The sequence below is a fragment of the Oenanthe melanoleuca genome, chromosome 23 (assembly GCF_029582105.1).
Source record: "Oenanthe melanoleuca isolate GR-GAL-2019-014 chromosome 23, OMel1.0, whole genome shotgun sequence".
NCBI lineage: Eukaryota > Metazoa > Chordata > Aves > Passeriformes > Muscicapidae > Oenanthe > Oenanthe melanoleuca.
In genome coordinates, this window is record NC_079356.1 from 273,112 (window position 1) to 297,600 (window position 24,489).

Sequence of the window (24,489 nt, forward strand, 5' to 3'; positions counted from 1 at the left end):
ACCCCCTCCAGCACCCAGAGCAGCTCTGCCAGCTCCCCAGTTCTACACTGGGCTCCAACCCTGGCGAGTTCATTTCTGCACAGCTTAGTCAATTCTTACTCTCTAGAGAAAACTCCAATTATGAGCTAGTCAGAGGACTCTGTGATGTGCAATGGCATCACTAAGTGAATTTCCTGTTTTATTAACTACTCTATGTCTGTGTGCCTGTAAGACTGTAAAACCTTCTCCTCTCCTGCCCACCCAGGCTGAGTAAACTCAGCACCTGGAGAGAAAAGGCTCCACGGGTGTGCAGCTCTAACAACAGTGGGAGTCTCTCCCTGACAATTACATTTAAGAAACTGCTCTAAGTATTTGCTATTTCAGTAATTTTTGCTCCCAGTACGGGTTCCTCCTGGCAGGAGGGTGCAGGGACTAAATGCAGAGCTCAGTCTGCAAACTGCTGCACTTCAGCTCCTCAGCAGAGACCAGAACTGGCTGCAGGTGCTGTTGGGGGCACAGGAAATCCTGATATGAGCAGAGAACTGCAGAGCCCAGCCCTGCTGAACCTTCCAGGAGCAGGGACAGGTGTGGTGCTGCTGAGAGGGAAAGTTCACAACCCCTTCTACATCTACAGCAAAACACTGAGGCCAGCTCCACCCGTGCAGAGGGATGGGCAGTGCTTCCTGCTCCACTGAACCTGCAACACAGCCAATACAGGAATTCTTGCTCCAGGGCTGTCAGTCTGACAAATGTCAGTCTTAATTTTTTTTTTATGTTTGCTATTTTTTAGGTGAATGAGCACTTCCAAGGCCTGAAAACTACACTGTTTTCCCTGCATGTTCTGTCCTCTCTTATTTGCCAGCATTCTCTTAATATACCAAATTACAGTACAGCAGAAAGATGTGGATCCAGTTACTCCTTCATTTCCAGAAATTCCACCCAGGAAATCATTAGAGCACGGTGCTAACAATGCCAAGGCCATAGTTCAGTCCCTGTACAGGACATTCACTTAAGGGTTGGACTTAATGATTCTTGTGGGTCCTTCCAACCCAGAGTATTCTGTGATTTCCAGAAATTCCATCTAGAAAATCATAGTACAGATCCCTTTTTCTCCTTGCTCACCTTGCAGGAAATGCTGGAAATCCTTCTCACTTTTTCTCTTCTAAAATCAAATTAGATCATAAATTACCAAGCCCTGTTCCATTTCTTCAAAGAACTATGAAACAACATAAATTGCAGTGGCAAAAAGTAGGAACAATAATATTGCTCAAGCAGTAAAGAGTTCTGCAGTGCACCTGGAACTTGCAAACATGTAATTATATGGAAGACACAGTTTGCAGGTTTTTGGCCAAGGCAGGAAGTCAGTCTCACTTGCAACCTACCAGGTGGTGTTGTCAGTGGGGTTCCAGTTTCTTGGCAGTAGCCCACAGGACGGATATATGGGCTGCTCGTTTCACACCTGAATCAGAGAGGGAAAGTTGGCACCAGTCAGATGGAAAGCAAAAAGAAAGGCAGGATTTCAAATGCTGTCTGATAGGCCTTTGCTGGCTGAGCAGATGCTTTCAGTGGGCGTGATCATGGTGTAGAAGACAAGCACTGCCTCCTTAGAATGTGCAACACTGGGTTTTCAAGGCATTCAAGCTGCCCCAAAAGAAAGGGAAATACAAAATAAATCTTGCAATGGTTTTGTTGGAAAGGATCTTAAAGCCCACTCTGCTCCACCCCCTGCCACAGGCAGGGACACATTCCACTGTTCCAGGTGGCTCCAAGCCCTGTCCAGCCTGGCCTTGGGCACTTCCAGGGATGCAGGGGCAGCCACAGCTGCTCTGGGTACCCTGTGCCAGGGCCTGCCCAGCCCCCAGGGAACAATTCCTTACCAATATCCCATCCAAACCACTCTGGCAGTGGGAAGCCATTCCCTTGCTCTGTCCCTCCATGCCTTGTCCTAAGTCCATCTGCAGCTCTCCTGGAGCCCCTCCAGGTACCACAAGGAGTTTTCTTACCTCCAATACTTCCCAGACAGCTCAGGCCACCCCCACTGGTTCTCCACTGAGCTGCCCAGCACCCAAATGGGAAGGGAACTACTGGGCAATGGCTCTGTGAAAACCCCAAGTAACCATTCAGAAGCCTGACAACTGATGTAAGATCCCAGCTTTAGGGGCTGCATTTAAAGCACAGCCAGTGTGCCTGCAGACATGTATCAGAACCAGAATCCCTCACCAGTAGTCATAGCTGCCATCCCAGTTGTCGAAGTGGATCAGCAGCCGGTTTTCCACCACGTCCCTGACGGTGGCAACACAAACCAGCGACGGGTTCTTCTTGTCCACTGCCTCCAGCTTCATTCCCAAACGAAAGCCAGAGGGTGTGACAGGCTGAGGAACAGCACACATGAAAGGGAAATCAGCCACATTCCTGGGCAAGCTGCTGAAATCCCCCGATAAAGTCCTCTGCCCCCAAAACCCACAAACCAAAACACTCCACAGTGACCACCAGGAGGTTTGCAGACAGGCTTTCCCTGAGCTCTGGCAATGGCTGTTACTATTACCAAAAAAGAGCTAATGAGACTCAAACCCCAGCATTTCCAGGTACACCCACCACTGCAGAGTCCCAGGCTGAGACACCCTGCAGTGATTTGCTGAGGATAATGGGCACAGCACATCCTGTTTTACTGGTGGAAAAGTCAGGGGAGTCTTCAGGGAGATGAAGTGACTGAGTGGGAAGCAGGGCAGAGCTGGGCCCTGATCCTACTGGAGTCAGTGACTACCCATGTGCAGCTTCCAACCCACCAGCTGTGGGATTGGTGTCACTCCAGTAACATGAAATGGGATGGAGGATTTCATGGGAACTGAGGTCAATAACCAGTGAGAAAGCACCAGTGGGGAAGGATGGCAAATGCTCAAGATCCACAGCCCCATAATGAATCCCACAGCACACATGAGCATGCTGCTGGAAACCAGAAATTATTTTGGAAATGATTAAATTAGAGGAAAGTGACACAAATATCTTGACTGTAGGGGCACAGTAAAACAGATGGCTGTAATATATTTAATAAATGCTTCAGTAAATCTTCTTCTCCAGCATTAAGGAGGAAGGGAAATACAAATTCTTTCTCTGGAAAGTCAGTGACTGGGGAAAGGAAGAAAAATTGCATTAGTTTTCCTTCTTAAAAAGAAAACACAGTGGGAAGCAGTTTGCATCTGATTGTACTGTGGCTGTACCTCTGACATGAGCATATTAAAACCACATAAATATTCTGGTCAAAACTCACTTAGCACCAGACCTGTTCAAACCCCTTCTATTCCATACCACCACTTACACTGCTGAGGGTCTTAAAAAGGCTTTTTGGAGCTGCTTGAGCTTTGCAGCTCTTCAGATAGGAAGTCCAATTAAATTCTCCCTCCTTGAAACCTAGGAAGAGAGAAAAAAAGATTGTTTTACATGGCCTTGGTACATTCTGGTGAGTTTTTCAGAAATGGAAATTACCTGGAAAGAATATGAACTTTGCATGATAACTGCCCTGCTATGATCCCCAGGGGCTGTGCATTTCAGCTAAACCAGCTCTCTCTTTTTCACCATAATGGCCAATCATTAATCTCAACCTTCAAATGTTTCTAGGAAATTGAATGCAGGAAAGAACTGAAGGCAGGAAAGAAGCAAGTTCTGAAGCAGAGAGAGACATCCAACCCAGAGTTTCTACTGCAACTAACAACGTCAGCCTTTGGGAATATCACAGAGAGGATATTTGGCTCTTTTGTGAGTCACTGTGTTAGTTAAAACTCTTCCCTTTAGCCCCTCAGATGGAGTTCCACGATGAAATCACACTAAAAATGAAATATGCAGAGCCAGGACATCTAGTTCTTAGTAGAACTTATGGTTTCTTGTACACCACACTATTTTCTGTCATACCTTTAGGAGGGAGCAGCTTATGGCTTGTTTTTTCACACCAGCCCACAGGATGGATGTCTGAGGAATCAGCATTAGCCCAGAAGTCGTAGCACTCTGGGAAACCATCGAAGTGCAGCCGCATCCTGTACCCCTGCACCTACAGGGAGAGCAGCTCTGATTGTCCCCAAGGGTCACAAAGGAGAAAGAACATCACTAATAAAACCCTCCCTCATATTTGCACCTACAGAGAAAGTAACTTAGGATCTCATTTGTTTCTCAGAAACTCTAGCTGCATTTTGACTCACTTGCTCTCCCAGTTTCCATGCTCCTCTTTCCCCACTTCCAACAGCTGGAAACAGAACTGGTCAGTGGAGCCTCCCTGAGCTCCTGCTCCATGCACACATTCCTGGGCTACAAAAGCAGCCTCAGAACTTTTATGCCTATACCAGATCAACCCAGATTTCACATAACTGAAGCAGCTTTAAAAGCATTCTGACTTATTTATATTTACTAAGTCTTAGGGCCTCATGGCATTGTTCTTTTTCATACTTGTTCACTACAGGCAATTAATAGGTTTGCTATTCTTAGTTACAAGTGCAAAAATCTGCCAGTAGGATTTCAGGCAAAGATCCTTAATCACATAATACATTCCTTCAGTGTCACCTTGAATTCCTACAGTTAATTAACTAACTAAAATACTATCACTCGTCTTTCTACTTTTTATTGAAAAAAAAATCTACATGTACATGGGACTTTTGGAATCAAAGACAAGAAAAGCAACTACCTCAGCCACTGTGAGAACACAGAATCGAGAGGGGTGCTCAGGATCCACCCCTTCCAATTTCATTCCAACTTTAAATCCATTTCGGCCTTGTGGGAATGACTGATACTGTGGAGGAGGAAAAAATATTTGTTTTTAATTCCTAAAGACAAAATTTATTGCAGAGCAGTCATAGCATACTTAAGGCTTCAAATGTTTGTATTTCAGGCTTCAAATGCTCAATTCAGAGAAGAAAATCCCACCCCAGGTGTTTGTGGCTCCAACAGACAGGTGCAGGCTCAGGGATCAGTAATGGCACTATCACCTATTTCACATTTACTCATTATTTTAATCAATCTCTCAAAAACACTGAACTGTTGCAATTAACTACAAACACATCTTTGAACAGATGCAGAAATAAGCTCTTCTAAAACACAAAAGAATCCCCTTCCCAGCTCAATGCAGGATCAAAGAGCTGGGAGAGCTACAATCACTTTGTGTCAGTCCAGACTCTCCCCAAAGGCAACTTGTATCTTCAAATGGTGAAAGGGACAAGGCAGGCTTGATCTGCAGCCCCAGTTCTACAGTTATTCTAGAAAGCATTTGTGGTTTTCATTTATCTGCAGTCTTAATCCAAGTGAAACAACTGAAATACAGTAAAAGTTTAAAAGCACCCTGAACTGGGATTGCAAACGATCCAGTGCAGGACCGGACCTTCCTGTTAAGCTCCCTCTGGAAGGACCTGGGCTCTGAAGAGCTCACTGGGAGCTGCACATGGAACTGATGTGCAGAGGCAGCTTCAGCAAGGCTGAACTCACCTCCACGTGACTGCCACAGGGCCCAGCCTCCCTGCTGGCACTCCTGAGCCAGGGGGACAGCCTGGATGGCTCTGCAAGCACAAGGATGTGTCACACACAGGGCTGTCCCTCCCTGCTGCCCTGGAGCTGCCCAACAGCCCCCAGGGCCAGGGCAGAGCAGATCCAAACAGCTGCTGCTCACACACAGGGCTGTCCCTCCCTGGAGCTGCCCAACAGCCCCCAGGGCCAGGGCAGAGCAGATCCAAACAGCTGCTGCTCACACACAGGGCTGTCCCTCCCTGGAGCTGCCCAACAGCCCCCAGGGCCAGGGCAGAGCAGATCCAAACAGCTGCTGCCCAACCAGCCCTTCTCACACCCTGCTTTGGGATGAGACTCCCAGAGCAAATGCCTGCTTCCCTGAGCACAAAACAAACATTTACTGCCTGCTTGTACCAAAACAACTCAGAAATACAAGTGCTGGCTTAAGGGTGGTGTCCAGTGCCACCTTCACCAAGCCTGCAGTCCTGTGACTGCCAGTACTCCTGTGACATTGCCCAAGAACAGCAAGAGAGTGAAAAAGGTGCCAACCTCTCTGAACAGCTTTTGGGGAGCAGCTGCCATCTGTTCTTCTTCCAGGTAGGAAGGCCAGTTCCATACCTTCTTCTTTCCAGGAAGCACTAATTAATCAAAAACGAGAAAATGAACATTTCTCTCTGATGCCTCCTGCTCTCTTCTCCTCTTCTCTTCTCCTTCTCCTCCCACGTTTGCTGTGGCACCCCAGAAGGGGCAGTGTTACTTCTGAGGAAAGGTAGGAATTCCAGGATAGGAAAACCATGCTCATTCCTCAGGAAATGAACATTTATTGTATCACAAGTCAAATGAACTGTAGCACCTGGACTGCTGCCCATGGAAAGGTGCCATGGGAAAGTCTGGACGAAACAGAATAATTTAAAATTGTGGGAATTAATTCCTCCTCCTGACATTTCACAGAGGAATAAGGGGTTAAATATAAACTAACAGGCAGCACAGACAGGCATATAGCTGCAGCTAAAATAAGCCTAAAATAAAATAAATTGAAAACCAAGTGATTTTTTGCTCAGTTCACAATTTATTTTTTTTACACATATGCACCTATATTTATAACCTCCTAATAACACAATGCATCTACTAGAGAGGCAGCTCCCAGATGATGAAAACAACTTGGATTAATTCTGGTAAAACCACAGTCATACACACAGAAAATTACATTCTAAATGTATATTAAAACTCTCTCCCCACTTACATACTGACTGATCTAAGGTAAATAATACATTTAACTCATAGTCTACAATCAATCATGTTTACAATTTATTTTTAATTAGCACTGTAGGTTGTGGCTGAAGCTCTTCAAAGTCAATGGAAAAAGGATTCTTTTTGTCTTCACTGAGCTTTGGAAGAAGCTGACTCCTTCCAGATCCTCACCCTGTGCCCATCATGCAGGCAAAGCCAGGATACTCCTGCTAATACACCTCCAAAGCTGACTGTGGTAAGAGGGTTATGTACTGAATAAGCTGTTCTGAATGTGAAATGAGCTCTCCTGCCCTTTTCTCTTCTGTTTATTATTATTCACTTTATAATAGCTACTAAAAAAAATCTATAAACATTAAAGAAAAGAGACTATGAGCTTAGCTCACCTTGTTTTATTGGTTTAGTGTTTCTGCGGCTTTTCATATTATTTGATTTATTCTTCTCCTAGACACAGATACGTTAAAAAGAAGTTTAGCAAGATTGTTTTTCCCTCCCTCTGATCATCTCACAATGCAGGTACAACACAGATGTAACAGGTAACTAAAAGGACTATTAGCCAGCATTGCTGTCTCTTGAACAACCCTGGAAGAATATCAGGAGGGAATGCTACACAGATAATGCTGATCCTGGTATCCCAGAGTGCTTTCCAAGTTATTTAATATATGCTACTGCAGTTCTTTTAAATGGGGCTGCTAAAGAGCAGCACAGGACCAAAATCTCCATTACAATCCAGCGGATTTGATTTCTGCAATGCAGGATTTGCTGCTCACGTCAGCAGCCTTACTGGAACACTCCTTTTTCCTTTCCCTTTCTTATGTCCATCTATGCCAGGGAATGGATACAGCAAAAAAAAAGGAATTTATGAAGCCCTGGAGGAAGCAGAAGCTTTAAGTAACTCCTGTCACAGACGAGCACCCCAGACAATGTGGTCTCCCCATGTCTCTAAGTCTGACTGTCACTCCCATTTCTTCCATGTGTTTGCAAACTCGGGTTTGATTCCTCCCAGGCTGTCCTTTCTCACAGAAAACTAAAACCAGGCATACAAAGCTGCCTGCCAAACATTCCCCAAAAGGGACAGGGGGGCAGTTTCTAATGAGGACGAGGAGAAGGGGGAAGAGAGAGGCTGCAAGGATTTCTGAAAACACCCATCCCTTAAAACATCTCACTCACATTCCCATAGAAAAGCTGAGCAAGATGATGGGTTACACTGGTCACAAGAGCAGAGGCTGCAGCTTTACTGCCCACAAACATCTACCCTGTTCTGCCATACAGAACCCTGCATGGTGTGAATAAACACAAATGGCTCAGAGGCACTGATGGGTGGGAGCAGAGCACAGGGGGCACAAAGGGCCCCAGCAGGGAGTTAGGGCTGCAGGAAACTGAAGGCAAGATCAACTCAGGACTGGGGTACTGCTGTTTATGCACCACTAATAGAGGTTTCTGGTGGTGCACTGAGAGTACGTGCAAGTATGTAATAAAACTCAAACCAACCCTGTAGTTTGACCCTGATCTTCAATATCACACAACAGTATTTGAGTGTAGTGATTCTGGAGACACATGGTGCTATACTGTGACCTGACTTTCACTTCCCCTGAGCTATTCATTCACCTCTGTGACTCCTCAGAACACACATTCCCATCACTGACGTAAATCAGGATCGGACCCAGACCATTCCCCAGGTACAGAACAACCTCCCTCAGCCCAGTTTGCACTATAGGAACTCTGAGACAACTGCCCCTGTTCTTCACAGATCTTTTTAAAGGAAGTACATGCAGCCTCATTTACCTCATCCTCATATGCATTTTCCTCCTCATCCTCTGAATCCAGAGGCAATCTTCTCTTTCTCCGGAGACGTCTGACAGGTCTGCCAGCCTCAGTCACCTGACAGCCACTGCTGGTAGTAAGAGTTCCATTATTTCCTGCTTCTGCAATCATCTGGAATGTCTCTGATATCATTAAATATCCAAAATTAAAAACAATATCAAATTAAAAGTGCAACATTATTCCTGCACTGTTCCCAGTGTCTCTTGGAATGAGGAGGCCTGGGCTGAGGACCTGAAGAAATGAAAGGTGTCTGCAGGATTTCCTGGATATAGAACTGAAACACTTGGTCTGACAGGTTAATTCTACTCATAGCAACACCATGGTGTCTTTAAATGCTTTCAAACAAAAGATGGGGAAAATCTGTGATTTCTGTACCTCTCCCTGTGCTGCTGGGAGCCCATTTGAGCACAAATCTTCCCATTCTCAAAGCAATCCATTTGCTCACAGGTTTGGGAATCAGCACAGGGCACGGCTTGTCTGGGCACTGCAGGAGTAAAGGAAAAGACAACTATTAAATTAAAATGTTAAAACATCTTTCAGGAGTTGTACAAGCTGTCCTCAGCAGCTCAAATCCAGCTCTGATTCCACCCCAGCACTCACTGGGAATTACAATTCATTTCACACACGTTCAGCTTTAATGGGATTATGTGCAGTATAAGGTGCAATCAATTTTAGGGCAAAACTAGTGCACAGAGGCCAAAAACATCCTCTGTTTTAATTGCATCTGTAATTACTTTGTAAGACTGCAATCCAGCAAATTACCCTGGGGACTCCTATTAATCACTATTACATATCTCCCATGGCCAAGCAGGAATACTCGCTCAGACCATTCCCATCCTCAAAAACATATAATCCAAGCAGATTATAGATCATAAAGTGAGAAAGCAAAACACTGGTGAGACCATGTCAGACTGCTCTTAATTGCTGTGCAGGGAAGGAAAGTTTGAAGCCCCAAGTCCCTGTTTTCCCTCCTTTTTCCTTCTGTTATACTATATAATAAAACACAGACCAGAAAGGTCTTTTACAACTTGGCACAAAATATCACAGCTCTTTATCCCTTAATCCGAGTTACAGGCCATTTTCTTAAATTTATCTCGGCTGTAATTGAATAAATTAAATGTTTTCATAGTATAAATCTAATCCGATTCCTTGCAGCACCAGGAGTCCATAAAACTGTCCTAATCCCCTTCTCCTGACACCAAACATCACTCAGGCTGTCCCACACCGATCCCCAGCCGCAGCCGATCGATACTTCGGAAGGATTAGATTTATCCCTCTGTTTATTCAGCACCGACTTCCCCTCCCAAAATCCCCATTCCATTGGTTCTGCACTTTGAATTTCCTGCCAGAAAGTTTGATGGTTTTTTGTTTTTCCCGTCATGTACAATCTCTGTTTTCAAACTTAAATCTTTCTGGTCTGGGGGAGGTTTCCAAGAACTGTTTCCACCGCACTGGGTTTATATATTTGTTAATATTTCTGAGTTGTCACAATCCCGAGAAGTTTCACCGGAGCGGCGCCCAGGCGGGATAACCCCGATTTTCTCCACCACTTCTTGCGTCAAAATTGGGAAACATCACCTCAGAAACTGTAAATACTTTCTGGTCGTGCAGAGAAGTTGATCCGGCGTCCTGGCGGCGCCCACCGGCGGGTTCGCGGCGCTCTCGCCCCTCGGGGAGTTTAAACGCACTTTCCGCCCCCAGGGGCCGCGCCAGGCCCGGGGCCGGCGGCGGGATGGCGGCAGCGCCCCCGCCCGGGCCCGCGCCCCGGCCGCCCGCCTGTCTGCCTGTCCTCCTGTCCGCCCGTCCGTCCGCCTGTCCGCCCGTCCGCCCGTCTGCCCTGCCTCCCTCACTCACCGCGGCCCGGCCCGGCCCGGCCCGGCCCCGCCGCCGCTCCGGGCCCCGCGATGGAGCCGGGCAGCGCTGCGAGCTCCGCGGGCCCCGAGCGCATGCGCGGCCCCGGCCCGGCCCGGCCCGGGAGAGGCGGCGCTGGCTGGGGATGGGGACCGGGATACGGGGTACCGGGATCGGGGAACGGGATCGGGGAACGGGATACGGGGTACCGGGATTGGGGAACAGGGATACGGGGTACCGGGATACGGGGTACCGGGATCGGGGGACCGGGATACGGGGTACCGGGATACGGGGTACCGGGATCGGGGAACGGGATACGGGGTACCGGGATTGGGGAACAGGGATACGGGGTACCGGGATACGGGGTACCGGGATCGGGGAACGGGATACGGGGTACCGGGATTGGGGAACAGGGATACGGGGTACCGGGATACGGGGTACCGGGATCGGGGAACGGGATACGGGGTACCGGGATTGGGGAACAGGGATACGGGGTACCGGGATACGGGGAATGGGGATACGGGGTACCGGGATACGGGGTACCGGGATCGGGGAACGGGATCGGGGAACGGGATCGGGGAACGGGGATACGGGGTACCGGGATACGGGGTACCGGGATACGGGGTACCGGGATCGGGGAACGGGATCGGGCTACCGGGATTGGGGAACAGGGATACGGGGTACCGGGATACGGGGTACCGGGATCGGGGAACGGGATCGGGGAACGGGGATACGGGGTACCGGGACTGGGGTACCGGGATACGGGGTACCGGGATACGGGGTACCAGGATCGGGGGACCGGGATACGGGGTACCGGGATACGGGGTACCGGGATCGGGGAACGGGATCGGGGAATGGGGATACGGGGTACCGGGATCGGGGAACGGGATCGGGGAATGGGGATACGGGGTACCGGGATCGGGGAATGGGGATACGGGGTACCGGGACTGGGGTACCGGGATCGGGGTACCGGGATACGGGGTACCGGGATCGGGGAATGGGGATACGGGGTACCGGGACTGGGGTACCGGGATACGGGGTACCGGGATACGGGGTACCGGGATCGGGGAACGGGATACGGGGTACCGGGATTGGGGAACAGGGATACGGGGTACCGGGATACGGGGAATGGGGATACGGGGTACCGGGATACGGGGTACCGGGATCGGGGAACGGGATCGGGGAACGGGATCGGGGAACGGGGATACGGGGTACCGGGATACGGGGTACCGGGATACGGGGTACCGGGATCGGGGAACGGGATCGGGCTACCGGGATTGGGGAACAGGGATACGGGGTACCGGGATACGGGGTACCGGGATCGGGGAACGGGATCGGGGAACGGGGATACGGGGTACCGGGACTGGGGTACCGGGATACGGGGTACCGGGATACGGGGTACCAGGATCGGGGGACCGGGATACGGGGTACCGGGATACGGGGTACCGGGATCGGGGAACGGGATCGGGGAATGGGGATACGGGGTACCGGGATCGGGGAACGGGATCGGGGAATGGGGATACGGGGTACCGGGATCGGGGAATGGGGATACGGGGTACCGGGACTGGGGTACCGGGATCGGGGTACCGGGATACGGGGTACCGGGATCGGGGAATGGGGATACGGGGTACCGGGACTGGGGTACCGGGATACGGGGTACCGGGATACGGGGTACCGGGATCGGGGAACGGGATCGGGGGACCGGGATTGGGGAACAGGGATACGGGGTACCGGGATACGGGGTACCGGGATCGGGGGACCGGGATACGGGGTACCGGGATCGGGGAATGGGGATACGGGGTACCGGGGTTGGGGTACCGGGATCGGGGTACCGGGATACGGGATACCGGGATCGGGGAATGGGGATACGGGGTACCGGGACTGGGGTACCGGGATACGGGGTACCGGGATACGGGGTACCGGGATCGGGGAACGGGATCGGGGGACCGGGATTGGGGAACAGGGATACGGGGTACCGGGATACGGGGTACCGGGATCGGGGGACCGGGATACGGGGTACCGGGATCGGGGAATGGGGATACGGGGTACCGGGGTTGGGGTACCGGGATCGGGGTACCGGGATACGGGATACCGGTATCGGGGAACGGGGATCGGGGTACCGGGATCGGGGAACGGGATCGGGGGACCGGGATTGGGGAACAGGGATACGGGGTACCGGGATCGGGGAATGGGGATACGGGGTACCGGGACTGGGGTACCGGGATCGGGGTACCGGGATCGGGGAACGGGGATACGGGGTACCGGGATCGGGGTACAGGGATACGGGGTACGGGGATACGAGATACTCGATACCGGGTACTGGGATACGGGGGACCGGGATACGGGGCACTGGGATATGGGGTATTCAGATACGGGGCACTGGGATACGGGGTATGGGGAGGACCTAGGACAGAGATAGGGCTGGGATAGGGCTGGTACTGGGACATGGAAACATGGGATGGAAATGAACCGGGATAGGCACAAAGTGGGACAGAGCTGGCACCGGGAGGCACTGGGGGCACTGGGAGTGGGCAATGTGGGTGTGAGGGGCACAGCCCCACTCCCAGTGCTGCTCCCAGAGCCGGCTGGGTGAAGCCTGGGCACGGCCATGGGCGTCGGGGCACGCTCATGGCTGAGCTGGGGATTTGGGAAGGGGAGATTTGGGAAGGGGAGCTGTAAATCACCCCTGCCACCAGCATCCAGCGAATCATGACCATGGTGTCCCGCTGCCTCCCATGCCCACGAGTAACAGAGGGTATTGCCCCTCTTTTCTGCGTTTGTTAAACGTGTTTGTCTTCTCATCTGGGACTGCTACTTTCCTTTGTATTTTAATTTTGGAACAATAAAAGAGGCGGGGGTAGGATTTTTTAATGACACATCGGGGGTTTTCCACCACAGTGAGTGAGGAAAGAGCGCAAGTGGGCCCCAAGCTGTGACAGCTTAAATGGAATGGGATTTCGGGAAAATAATAAATGAGATTTGCAATGGCTCATTTGAAATACACATCACAATATTCTTCATCCCTCGAGCAAGGCACATAAAATACCCTTCAGAATCTTTAAATTTAGGCAGAAAACAAATAATTTCTCACCTCATCTGTACCAGCAATTCCAGCTAAAACACAAATACTGCAGATGCTTGCAGCCAATGTTGAAGCATTCAGTGGGTCTGGGTTTACAGGGGTGTTAGAGATAAAAAAACTTACAAGTAATTGAACCATTCATATTTATTTAGACTCTTAATTTGATTTTAATTGTTGTAAGCTTTGTTGAGAGATCCTTAGTTTGGCATTTCTTGCCCTTTTATCTTGCTGCTCTCCTGATTGTTTTGCCAGAATCTGCCCTGTGCTCACCACATGCATTCCTGTCTTCCCTCCTCAGAGCTCATCTCCAAGGTGCTTTTGCCCCACAAGACAGGTACCTCAACCCTAAATCAGATTTGGGCTGCTTTTCAGTGCATTCTGATACGAATATAAACATTAAATGATGCAACAGAGCCCAGCTGAGGCGTGCGCCTGGCCCTGCCCATGGAATCACTGTTGTGGGGGCACTCACAGTGCTTCACGCTAATACCAGCACTAAGATGTCCCAGAGTCTCAGCCTCAGTGCTGTGTCCAAAGCCTGCACTGCGCTCCCAGGAGCCGCCACTGCTCCAGCTGCTCTCACATGAAGGACTTTTGGCTTTCCCTTTTCTTATGCACGCAGTGACAACCTCCACCTCAGACAAGTTTCCCACATACCTCCCCTCCAAAGGCCTGTCCTTAGGTATTTAAGGAATGGATGCTTCTCCCAAAGGGCTCATTAAAACCTGGCTTGGTCATTTCAAATTGAGTTGCCAGACAGCAGAAACTGGAGTCACTTTTTAGTCTTCGCTTAGACTATAATTTGCAGATTGCCTTAAAGGTATTTTTCAATTAATTATCCCTTACTAGCAAAGATCTTGCCTTTGCTGGTTTGCTTCTGTGCTAAGATTAAGCAGCAAAAAGATTAAAAATGTCATTTTTAGAGTAAAAAAAAAGCACTAAATATATATAGCTGGAAAAGGCTTTTCCTTCTGAAGAAATTAAATATCACTTCCACAGAGATTTCTCATGCTGCCGTGGTAATATGACATTTGATAAAGTCTGAGCCACTTGCCAAGCCCTGACCCCTCTCAAAGTATGGGGAAATATTTTGTGTTGAAAGCAACTCTGATGATCTATTACCCCTTCATCTTTTTAATATGGCAGGACAAGTTCCAAATGATCAAATTATATGGAATTACTGCACCTATGAAGTGACTCTTGCTGGAGAGCCGTTGCCATCAGTCGTGAGCAGTTTGGAATCAGCTAAAGGACAGTTTTAGGGGAAGCTGTAACTAACCCTTTTATTCCAGACCAAGAACTCACAAAATACATTTTGCCTTCTATTTTTCAGAATGTTGCTTGCAGGCAGAACAGGTGCTGGGGATGTCACTTCCTCATTCAAAGCCACTTGTGCAGAAGTTTGTGGGAAGTTCAGTCTGAGCAATTTACAAATGGCCCAAGTCTGAATTTGGGGTATTATTCAGGAACACCTACACACCTACAAAACTCTTGCTAGAAGCTGCCCTCCCTTCTCCCCAGGTCCCCAGGAATGTTGGGACATGCCACAGAACAGCTGCCACCACCCTCTGTGCTTTCAAGCCCAGAAGCACATCCTGAGCTTTTTTTTTATGAAGGCTCCAAAAAGCACAGGGGTTTTATTAGTAGGAAAAACTCCTGGAAAATATGCTGGAGAAATAAATTCTTTATCTGGACCGTATTCAAGAGTTGTGCCTGCACTGAATGTGACTTTCTGAATTAAGAACCTTTTCTCTGAGTGACCTGCCACAAATTTAGGCTTACCTGATCAATAGAAAATGCTGACAATCACAACACAGCACCATGTAACCAAATGTCATCAAGCAAAAATAGTCTTTATTCAAATTTCATGGAAACGGGGATCACTGTACTTTGCAAGACAGGGAAAAATAAAATAAAAAAATTTAATATAAAACAAGGATATTGTCACAATACCAGAATATGGAACTGTAGTTCTTTTCCCTATAGATTACTGCAAGTACCTCTATTTTTTTTTCATTTTGACTGTGCTATTCACAACTTTGTAAGTCCAAAAAAATGGAACAAAAGTAGTATGAAACTTAAGACTTAGCACTTCCACTAAATGGCAGACATCAAAGGGCATCAATCGAGGGCAAAGACTGTTGAATTCGTCATACCTACCTATCAGTCATCACTGCAAACCCATAAACCCACCAGGGCACAGTGCTCAATCCCTGCAAGGCTCTGCCTGGAAAACAGGGCAATCTGAGGGCTCAAGGAAGAGCTGTATGGAAAGAGAACCCTTCTATTGGATAGAAAATGAGCAGAGCAGCCTCACACCAGGGAGTGCTGCAGGGAGAGAGAGCTGCAGTCAATGATAGACAGACCATCAGGTTGTTAAAAACACACAGCATCGACAGGGTTTCTACTTCAATCACTTGGTTACAGCTACTAAACATGTACAAAAGACTTTTCCAACCATTCCTAGTGGGGTTGCAGCAAGGTTAGGATCTGGAGCGGGACCTTGACCGCGACCGTGAGTGTGACCTAGAGGCAGACCTAGACCTGGACTTGGACCGGGACCTTGGCTTTGAAACAGATTTGGACCTGGAACGAGAATCTGATTTGACATTTGGTTTGGACTTGGAAATAGACCTAGACCTGGAGCGGGACTCTGCATCCTCCCCCTCACCTTTTGCCTCCTTCTTGTCTGACTCGGATTTGAGCTGCTCCTTTTCTTTGGAGCCTGACCTGGACCGCTCATGGCTGTCCTTCCTTCTCTTCTTGCTGCTGCCTTTGCTGTCTCGCTTGCTGCGCCTCTTGCTTTTCTCACTCTTGCTGCGGCTCCGGCTTCTACTTCTGCTGTCATCCCTGCTCCTCTTCCTACTTCTCCTTTTATCCTTGCTGTGGCTCCTGCTCCTACTCTCATCCCTGCTTTTGCTCCTGCTTCTAGCCTTGCTAATGCTCTTTTCCCTGTCTTTGCTTCTACTCTTCTCTTTGCTTCTGCTCTTCATGCTCTCCCTTGCCTCTCCCCTCTCCTTACTCCCACTCCTGCTCCTGCTCTTTTCCTTGCTGTGGCTCCTGCTCTTGGCTTTCTCATCGCTGTTATGGAGAATGCCCTCAGATTTATCCTTGCTTTTGTTTCGGGATTTCTCTGCACTCCTGCTGCGGCTCCTACTTTTATCCTCTTTACTTGGAGTCCTGCTTTTCTCTTTCTGGCCTCTGCTACGGCTCTTGCTCCGACTACGACTCTTGCTTCTGGAACGGGACACAGACCTGCAAGTGCAAAAGCAACAGACAGCTCTGCTTTAGCACGGTGAGGGTTTGAGCAGAGCGTGCAGAGAACGGGAGGGACAGGAAAAAGTGTTCCTGCTGCAAATTTAACATGATGCTTCTCACTGAAATGAGAGCCCCCAGCTCTCCCAAGACAAAGACATACCTGGATCTGGATCTGCTCTTGGAGCGGCTGCTGCTGGCACTGCGGCTCCTGCTCTTATGGGAGTGTCTGCTCCGAGAGCGAGACCTGCAATGCAAGGAACCAGCTTCACGTTAGTACGTGTCCATGGAGAGCCTGGGACCCCCACAAGCAGAACCCTGCAGGGCTAAAGCACCTTTCAGCAGCCAAATGTCCAGTTACACAACACAGTCACTTAGAGCATCCTTCTCCCCACCTCTTAGTCCTGCTGCCATGTCTGGCTGCAAGCAGGGTACTAATCTGGAAGAAAAGATGCCATTTTATTTAAGGGATAATCACTTTCCCAGTCAAATCACAGTTTGAATATGGTGAGACAGTGGCATAAAGCTTTGACTTCAGATTTTTATTTCATAAGCAAGTTCTTCAAGGAACAGTAAAGAACAGCCTGAGTTTTCTTGCAATGAGTTCTACCCCAGAATCGAAGGGGAGAACACTTGGTGCTGCTGAAGTAGCTCTTGGTCAGATAAGGAAAGCAACAAATCTCTGAGAAACAGGGAACAGGTGGAGGTTTCCAAGCTGAGAAAGAACTGTTAGTCCTGGTGCTTGGAGAAGAACACAGTGTTCAGAGCTGAAGTGTTAGAAGCACCTTCTGTTTCATTCCATGTGCATGGCTCCACTGGCCACGCAGCTGCTCCCACAAGGAACAAGGGCTGAGTATCAGGGAAGAACAGTGACAGGTATTCAGGGAGCAGGTCCACATATCCACCAAGTGACACACCTGAGAACACAGCCCTCATTTGCCCTGGATACTAAAACATGCTCAAAAAGCTAGATCTGTTGAGAACTCCAAATATTTCCAAGGTGTTTTGGAACCCCAAAGTCTGCATCCACATCCACTCTGTAGCCTTAGATACATTACACACATACCTTGAATGGCTTCGGCTTCTGGAGTAAGAGCGGCGCCGTCTCGATCCAGGTCTGTCTTCCACTAATCTAATTTTTCTGCCATTTACTTCTGTCCCATCCAGCTTTTCAAGGGCTCTTTTCATGTCAGAATAGGATTTGAACTCAATCACACCTTCATTTTTCCTTCCTTTGTGTGCATCTGCATATGTCACTTCCCCTGCCTGACGCATATAATCCTAGGGGAAGAGGACAGAATCACCATCGCCTTGAACCCAGAGCCAGGCTTCCAGCTGACCCTGCTCACTTCTGACACGACGCTCCCTGAGCCTCTTCTATTCACAGGCATGTCAACAAGGCTTTGACCCAAACAGCACCTGTAGTGCCAAATAACACACTATGACTTCACAGAGTCGGTGTGATTAGAACCAGGTTGACAGTTTTGAGCCAAATGACAACTTAAGGTCTCCTACTTCAAGTCTTAGATCAAATACATTCTAGACTCTTAAGTTTCAAATTATAGAAGCAATTAAAGCAGTAAAATGCTTGCTCTCTAAATCATGTTTTCAAAAATAATTGGGAAAGGTGATAAAGGTTGAACAGGAAGAGGAAGAAGCCCACAGAGAAGCAGACCTCTCTTCATCCTCCACCTTGTCTACACAGCGTGTCCTGCTGTCAAAAGCCCCCACAGAATTCCAAGTTCAATTCATTTCCCCACTTCATGCTTCCTGGCTTCTCTGCTTCCATTCCTAAACCCCTATCTTTATCAGGGGTCTGTTCTGCTCTGCTTTGAGCAAGCTGCCAGGCCAGGGTATCTTTCAGCCCCTGTGGAATTTGGCTGCAGTGGAAACAGGGCACAGAACTCTGGTTTGGTTTGTTTTCAACCCAGCTTTTCAACCCATTTTAAGTACACTGAAATGAAAGCTATTCCCAAAAAAGCAGTAATGCATCCATTGGAGGATTAATCATGCCATGCTCTACTTCGGATTTTAATACCAGAAGCAATGACAAGCTACTGGTGGTGTAAAGCATTAAAAACAAAGACACTGGAAGCATCTCTGTACCTACCTGAACTAGTATAAAACTCAATTACAGACCAGTTTCTACTACATCAAAGTTAGTTTAGAACAAACTTTACAGGGGTCCCAGTAAAGTTATGTAAACTATCTTCCTTAAAAGAGAACCATAAGAGAAAGCATTCCAGTAACAAATGGGTTTAACCATTGTCGGTCAGTTTGATAAGGAAGCAATAATCTTTTTATGTTATTGAAAATCCTGCTCCCTGAATCCACGATGTGCATAATGACAAGCCAACATGTCACCTCCAGAGTACTCAGAGGTACCGTGGGCTCCACAGTGTCACTCAACACCTCCATTACCGAGAACCACCTGCCACTCCTTTGGACATCAAAAATAGGTTTTTGGCAGAGAATTTGCATGATTACTCATTCTGGAAGCATCCTTTCCCTGAAACTCTCCTTAAAACAGCTTTAGATGGTGTGAAAATTGCTACCAGAGACTGGAACGTTGTAGGAACAACGCTATTGTTTCAAACAGCTGTAGCACCTTACAAGCTGATGGGTTAAATCCAAACTGACAAGGGCAAACTCCTTCATCTCTTGTGAATCCTACCCCTGGCACGATTTGAATCTGTTTTGACAGTGCTTATTATGCTGTACATTTATTAGCTGGTGCTAGGGATAAAATTATTCTCCCACTGTCCAGTGCTACCAGTTCTGGAGGTGCAACTCCCAATCTCTCATGAATGGTTTCATATATGTAAATATATTCCTGTATTAAGGTGTGTGTTATTTCCAAAATCTACTCCCCACGGAGTTGCTCAGGAGCTGGAGCAAAGCAGAGCTGCACACCTCTTTGCCTTGCTGAAGATGTCTTTTACCCTTTGTACTCTGGAACAGAGAGAGGGTAAGGAAAGGGGCCCCATACCTTCAGATCCTGCCAACTGCAGCGGCTTGACAAATTTTCCACAATCAATCTGTATTCTGTACGGGTCGGGGGACCGTACTTATCTCTTCCGCTTCTTCTATAACCATATCCACCTTTAGGAGGTGACAAGCAGACAGCAGAGCTTCAGCCAGGGAAACAGAGCCTTGCTCTCTGTCCTGACTGAACTGCTCTGTGCTGGGTGTTCCAAAGACATCAGAGACATCCCCCCCACTACCCCAGGGCTAAACCCACCCCCCTTACGTAACACCTTACAAGGACCCAAAGCATTGAAACTGTTTTACTGCAAGCTTCTAATTAAACAAGGCACAGAACTATAATTACACTAGAATTAACATGCAATTATGTTTAATAATGTTTTTAAAACAGTTTGAGATAAGAAATTGAATAAAGCCAGTTGACTAATGTTACTTACGTTGCTTAAAGGCTTTCTGAATATCTGACATGAATAAAGCTTTTCAGGCACCTATTTCAGATCAATCTCATCTGGCTCTAACCCTTGGGATCCTCACCACCCAGGTCTAATGGGGAAAGCTTGCAGTCGTCACATGGCTTCTTTATTTTTTGGTCAGCCAAGGGCCACAAAGGTCAAAGAGCCACTCATGGAAAGGTACCCCAAGGTCAGCAAATGGAACAGGCAGTCATCTTAGCCTCAAAGGACTCTTTCAATTAAAACATTGAGGTCTTTGTTAAATCTATGTTAAACATCACATTGCAAATAAAAATAATTCAAATAGTTAAGCAAAATGATAATAATAAAAATGGTACAAGAAACTGTGTTTATTAATGTATCAATTAGAAGAGTTTAATACAACAAATTAATAAATATTCAGATCAACAATTACATTTACAGTTACAGAACACTAGTGACAACTCTGTATCGCTTTCCTTGCAAATGACTTTTATAAAAGAGTAAGCCAATGTTTTATTGAAAAGGAGCCATGGCTACAAAAGCACAGGTGCTTACTGCGTCCAGAGCCGTAAGTGCTGTCGCGGCGCGGGCCCCGGGCGTGCTCCACGATCACTCTCTCCCCGCACAGATCCTTCCCGTTCAGCTCATAGACCGCATCGTCGGCGTCGCGCAGGTCATCGAACTCCACGAAGCCGTACCTGGGGACACCGAGGGAAAAGGGATCACTGGGAGGAACTGAACCTCAGCTACCTGTGCTCAACAGCAGCTGTGGCTTCCTGCAGAGCCTTGTGTGTGCTGTCCTGCAGATGGGCCTCCTGAGCGTACTGGAGGGTTCAAGGCCTTGAGCCTTGGAAAACAACTAAAAAAAATTAAAATCCCTCCAAAACTAGGGAGAGAAATAGCAAGGCATAAAAACACATCTGCTGATTCACTGAATTGAACCTGAAGTCATTTTTCATCAACTAAATTATAAATCACGTGAGAGTGTAGTGGTTGAATTCATTTATGTTAGCAAAAGATTACTATTAAAGCGTAATCTTTGATTAAATCAAGGGTGTTATCTATCTTTTTAAAGGTAGAAGTTAAAATCCCCAACCATTAAAGGTGAGCACTACCCCACACACACCAAACAAACACAGAATCACAGCACTGTTCAGGTTGGAAAAGCCCTCCAAGATCAGGGAGTCTGACCATGATCTTAAGAGATGGTCTTAGCCATCCCTGGAAGTGTCCAAGGCCAGGCTGGATGGGGCTCAGAGCAACCTGGGATAGTCCCTGCCTATGGCAGGGGGATGGAGAAGGATGGGCTTTGAGGTCCTCTCCCACCCAAACCACTTATCTTTGGAAAGCAAACCCTGATTTTAAGCTGAGGTAGAGGGAAGGATGGAAGTCTGAAGCTTTGACCTGTGCTCCTCAATTCACTGTAGAAGCTCCATCCCTCTGTTCTCCAGGTATGAGGATGAAACCTTGAATTCTTCAGAACTGCCCAGAGCAATGCAGGCAGGTAAGTACAGAGGTAGAACTAGTTTAGTTTTTTTCTTAGAGGCATCACAAGTAGCTTTTAGTGTGTTCACAGGTAAGATAAAAAGGAGGCTGAAAAGTCCAATTTTCTGGTCACTTCATACATTCACTACACATACAGAGCTGTGTCTATCAGTGCAGCTCTAAGCAGGAAAGAGTATGAAAACTAAGAGCACACAATTAAAAACTGCAACTTGAAATGGAGAATCCTACATGATCCACATTTTTATTTCCCCATCCTTCCCTCAGGTAATAATCGCTTTAAGCCATTGAATTTCAAGCTCAAATTACAACTAGTGAGCCCCAGCTAAGCTTGGAGAGCTCTGTGGTATCACTTTGCATCCCATTGTCCCACTCCAGCATTCCAGTTTTGCTGCTGAAACACACAGTGGAGGATCCACCAAGGAGAACCCCCAGATTTCCAGAAATAATCTCAAGAATATTTCCAGTCAAACACTATGCAGGAAGTTTCAATTGTTTCCTGGGGAATACCAGAAACAAGCCATGGAGAAAAGCTCAGGAGAGCACAGCTTAGCCCAGGTCTTCCCAAGCACAGGGTTAAAACACTGACACATGAACACTTGTTTGCTCTAATAATGGATTTTATTAATTTTATAAACCTGCTAAATGTCCACCTGCCAGCACAAACAGCATTAAAACTTAATGAACCGCTTTCACCTTAATGCTCAAGGACTTCCTTGAACAAGAAATTCTTCTTCTCCACTTCCAGGTGTAATTAATACCTGGCTCTCCTGGTTATATAATGATAAATTCATATTCCATTCAGCCTTCCTAAGGAAGACTTCAAGCTGGGCTTCTTGCAAAAAGCAAAGGCACCAGCACCCATGAGGCTTTGGGTGTTGGGGAAAAACCCACCAAAAATGGCAATTTGCTTTTTCTTCAAAAATCCCCACTTGAATGTCTTGGCCAAGCCCTGGTGGAACAGGATCCGACCCTTGGAGATGCAGTGAGGGCTCAGCTGCATGAACAGCACAGGTGAGAACACAGAGGTATGGCAGGTTTGTGGGGACAGAACATAGCCACAGCCTAGGTGCTCTGGGAGCAGCTCTGCACCCACATTCCAAACAATGGTATTCTTTCTGGGGAGTTGCTATTTTGGGGTGCAGCCTGGCTCACCCGTGAATGCTTGCCCTGAGGCGCAGAGGGGCCTGGGGTCCCCTCAGGGACACACCCCCTCCCTGCAGGAGGTGGTGCAGGACATAGACAAGCTGGCCCCAAGAACTGAGGCAGGATAAGGCCCTTCAGTTGTCACTGAAACCCAGGCGCCCCGCCTTCCAAAAAGAAGAAAGCCACCCATCCGGGCCCGCCCCAAAGGGGCAGGTGCAGGTGTCCCGCATTCACTCCAAAAGACCGGGACCCCAACTGCCCAGCCTCCTCACCCCACCGAAAGGAGAGTCCAGGCATCTGCCTCCCCCCAGCAGAGCCCCAGCCATCCTGCCTCCCCCAAAAGACACCAGACACCATGTCCCCCCTAGACAAGAAGGGCAACCCAGCCATCCTGCCCCCCACCCCAAAAGGGAACCCGAGCATCCTGCTTCCCCCAACGGGGGAGCCCAGGCGTCCCAGGCAACCTGTCCCCCTCCCCAGAATGGGGAACCCAGGCGTCCTGCGCCTCAGAAAACGGGGAACCAACACATCCTGCCGCCCTCCAGTAGGGGCCCAGGCGTCCTGCCCCCTCCCCCGCAAAAGGAGAAACCCAGACCTTCTATGCCCCCTAAAAAACGGAACCTAAGCAAACTGCCCTTTCCCAATAAAAGCCCAGCCGTCCTCTCCCTCGCAGAAAGGGGGGGCCCAGCCGCCCTGTCCCTCTTCCAATGGAAGTGCAAGCATCCTGCCCACTCCCGAAAACAGAACCCAATAAGCCACCCCAATAAAGGCCCAGGCTTCGCATCTCCCCACCAGGGGGGAGCCCGAGCTCCCTGCCCCTCTCATCCCCACCCAAAGGGGCTGACCCAGCCGTCCGGCCCCCACCACTGCCCAGAGCGGCCTCTTCTCCCCCGACCCAGGGCCTCAGGCGCCCGGGCCCTCTCCTCGCGGCGGCGGGCCGGAGCCCGCGCTCACCCGTTCTTGAGATCCACCTCGAGGATTTTGCCGTAGCCCTTGAAGAAGCGCTCCACGTCGCGCTCCCGGGCCTGGTAGCTGAGGCGGCCGATGTAGACCCGCGGCATCGCGGGGCCGGGGCTGCGCCCGGGGGGCGTGAGGGGCCCGCGGGCCGCGCGGCCGCCTGACGTCACGGCGGCGCGCGGGCAGCGATGCGGGGTAACGTCACCGCGCGCCACGCCCCTCGAGCGGGCTGGCTCTTAAAGGGGCCACGCCGCCTGTGGGCCCCACCACATGCGGAGATGGGGACCCGTTCCCCGTGGAGAGCGTGGATCGATTCCCCCCTTTCCCACGTGCGGGGCACTAATGGGCGTTCCGTGTGTCTGATGTGCAGGGCAGTGTGGGCTCCCCCTTCCCGTGTCAGGGGGCTTGTGGGGTCTCCTCTCCCCACGTGTACTGGGGTGTACTGGGGTCTGCCTTCCATGGAGAGGATGGATCGATCCCCCCTTTCCCACGTGCGGGGCACTAATGAGGGTGCCGAGGTGCCTATGGCTCTTCAGCAGGGGCCTGTGGAGTGCCCCGGGCAGTGGCCTGTTCCCAAAATGCCGGCTCTGATGGGATCCCGAGGGCAGGCAGGGATGGGGATCCCACATCCCCACACTCGGGGTGCCCAGCCATCTCCCCATGGCATTCCCCATTCGTGGCCAGCTTGGCTGCTCTCATTCTCTTTGGTGAGCAGCAACATCCCTCTTGCTGAACTCTAAATGT

The 24,489-nt window shown here is 49.1% G+C and overlaps 2 protein-coding genes across 6 annotated transcripts in view; both read right to left on the bottom strand.

The window, feature by feature from the left end:
* LOC130262096 (lethal(3)malignant brain tumor-like protein 3) overlaps nt 1–10,464 on the bottom strand; it is a 34,631-nt gene extending 24,167 nt beyond the window's left edge. For 2 of the 5 annotated variants that reach the window (XM_056508896.1, XM_056508892.1), the window contains exons 1-10: nt 10,387–10,464; nt 8,908–9,016; nt 8,494–8,602; nt 7,095–7,152; nt 6,010–6,098; nt 4,649–4,753; nt 3,886–4,021; nt 3,296–3,387; nt 2,200–2,351; nt 1,362–1,438 (exon numbers count right to left, since the gene is read on the bottom strand). In XM_056508896.1, the coding sequence (XP_056364871.1) occupies nt 1,362–1,438; nt 2,200–2,351; nt 3,296–3,387; nt 3,886–4,021; nt 4,649–4,753; nt 6,010–6,098; nt 7,095–7,152; nt 8,494–8,602; nt 8,908–8,969 (880 nt within the window). In that variant the 5' untranslated portion in view covers nt 8,970–9,016; nt 10,387–10,464. Of the gene's footprint in view, nt 1–1,361; nt 1,439–2,199; nt 2,352–3,295; nt 3,388–3,885; nt 4,022–4,648; nt 4,754–6,009; nt 6,099–7,094; nt 7,153–8,493; nt 8,603–8,907; nt 9,017–10,110; nt 10,277–10,386 lie in introns of those variants that run through there. The other 3 variants (XM_056508894.1, XM_056508893.1, XM_056508897.1) reach the window with 3 other exon arrangements.
* A 4,835-nt stretch (nt 10,465–15,299) lies between these two features.
* Nucleotides 15,300–23,951, bottom strand: SRSF4 (serine and arginine rich splicing factor 4). The gene is made up of 6 exons (XM_056508898.1): nt 23,743–23,951; nt 20,695–20,837; nt 19,710–19,822; nt 17,787–18,001; nt 16,884–16,967; nt 15,300–16,720 (listed from the first exon to the last, which is right to left on the bottom strand). The coding sequence occupies exons 1-6, from the start codon at nt 23,847–23,849 to the stop codon at nt 15,949–15,951; spliced, it is 1,434 nt and encodes a 477-aa protein (XP_056364873.1). The 5' UTR covers nt 23,850–23,951; the 3' UTR covers nt 15,300–15,948.
* Between the last annotated feature and the right edge of the window lie 538 nt (nt 23,952–24,489).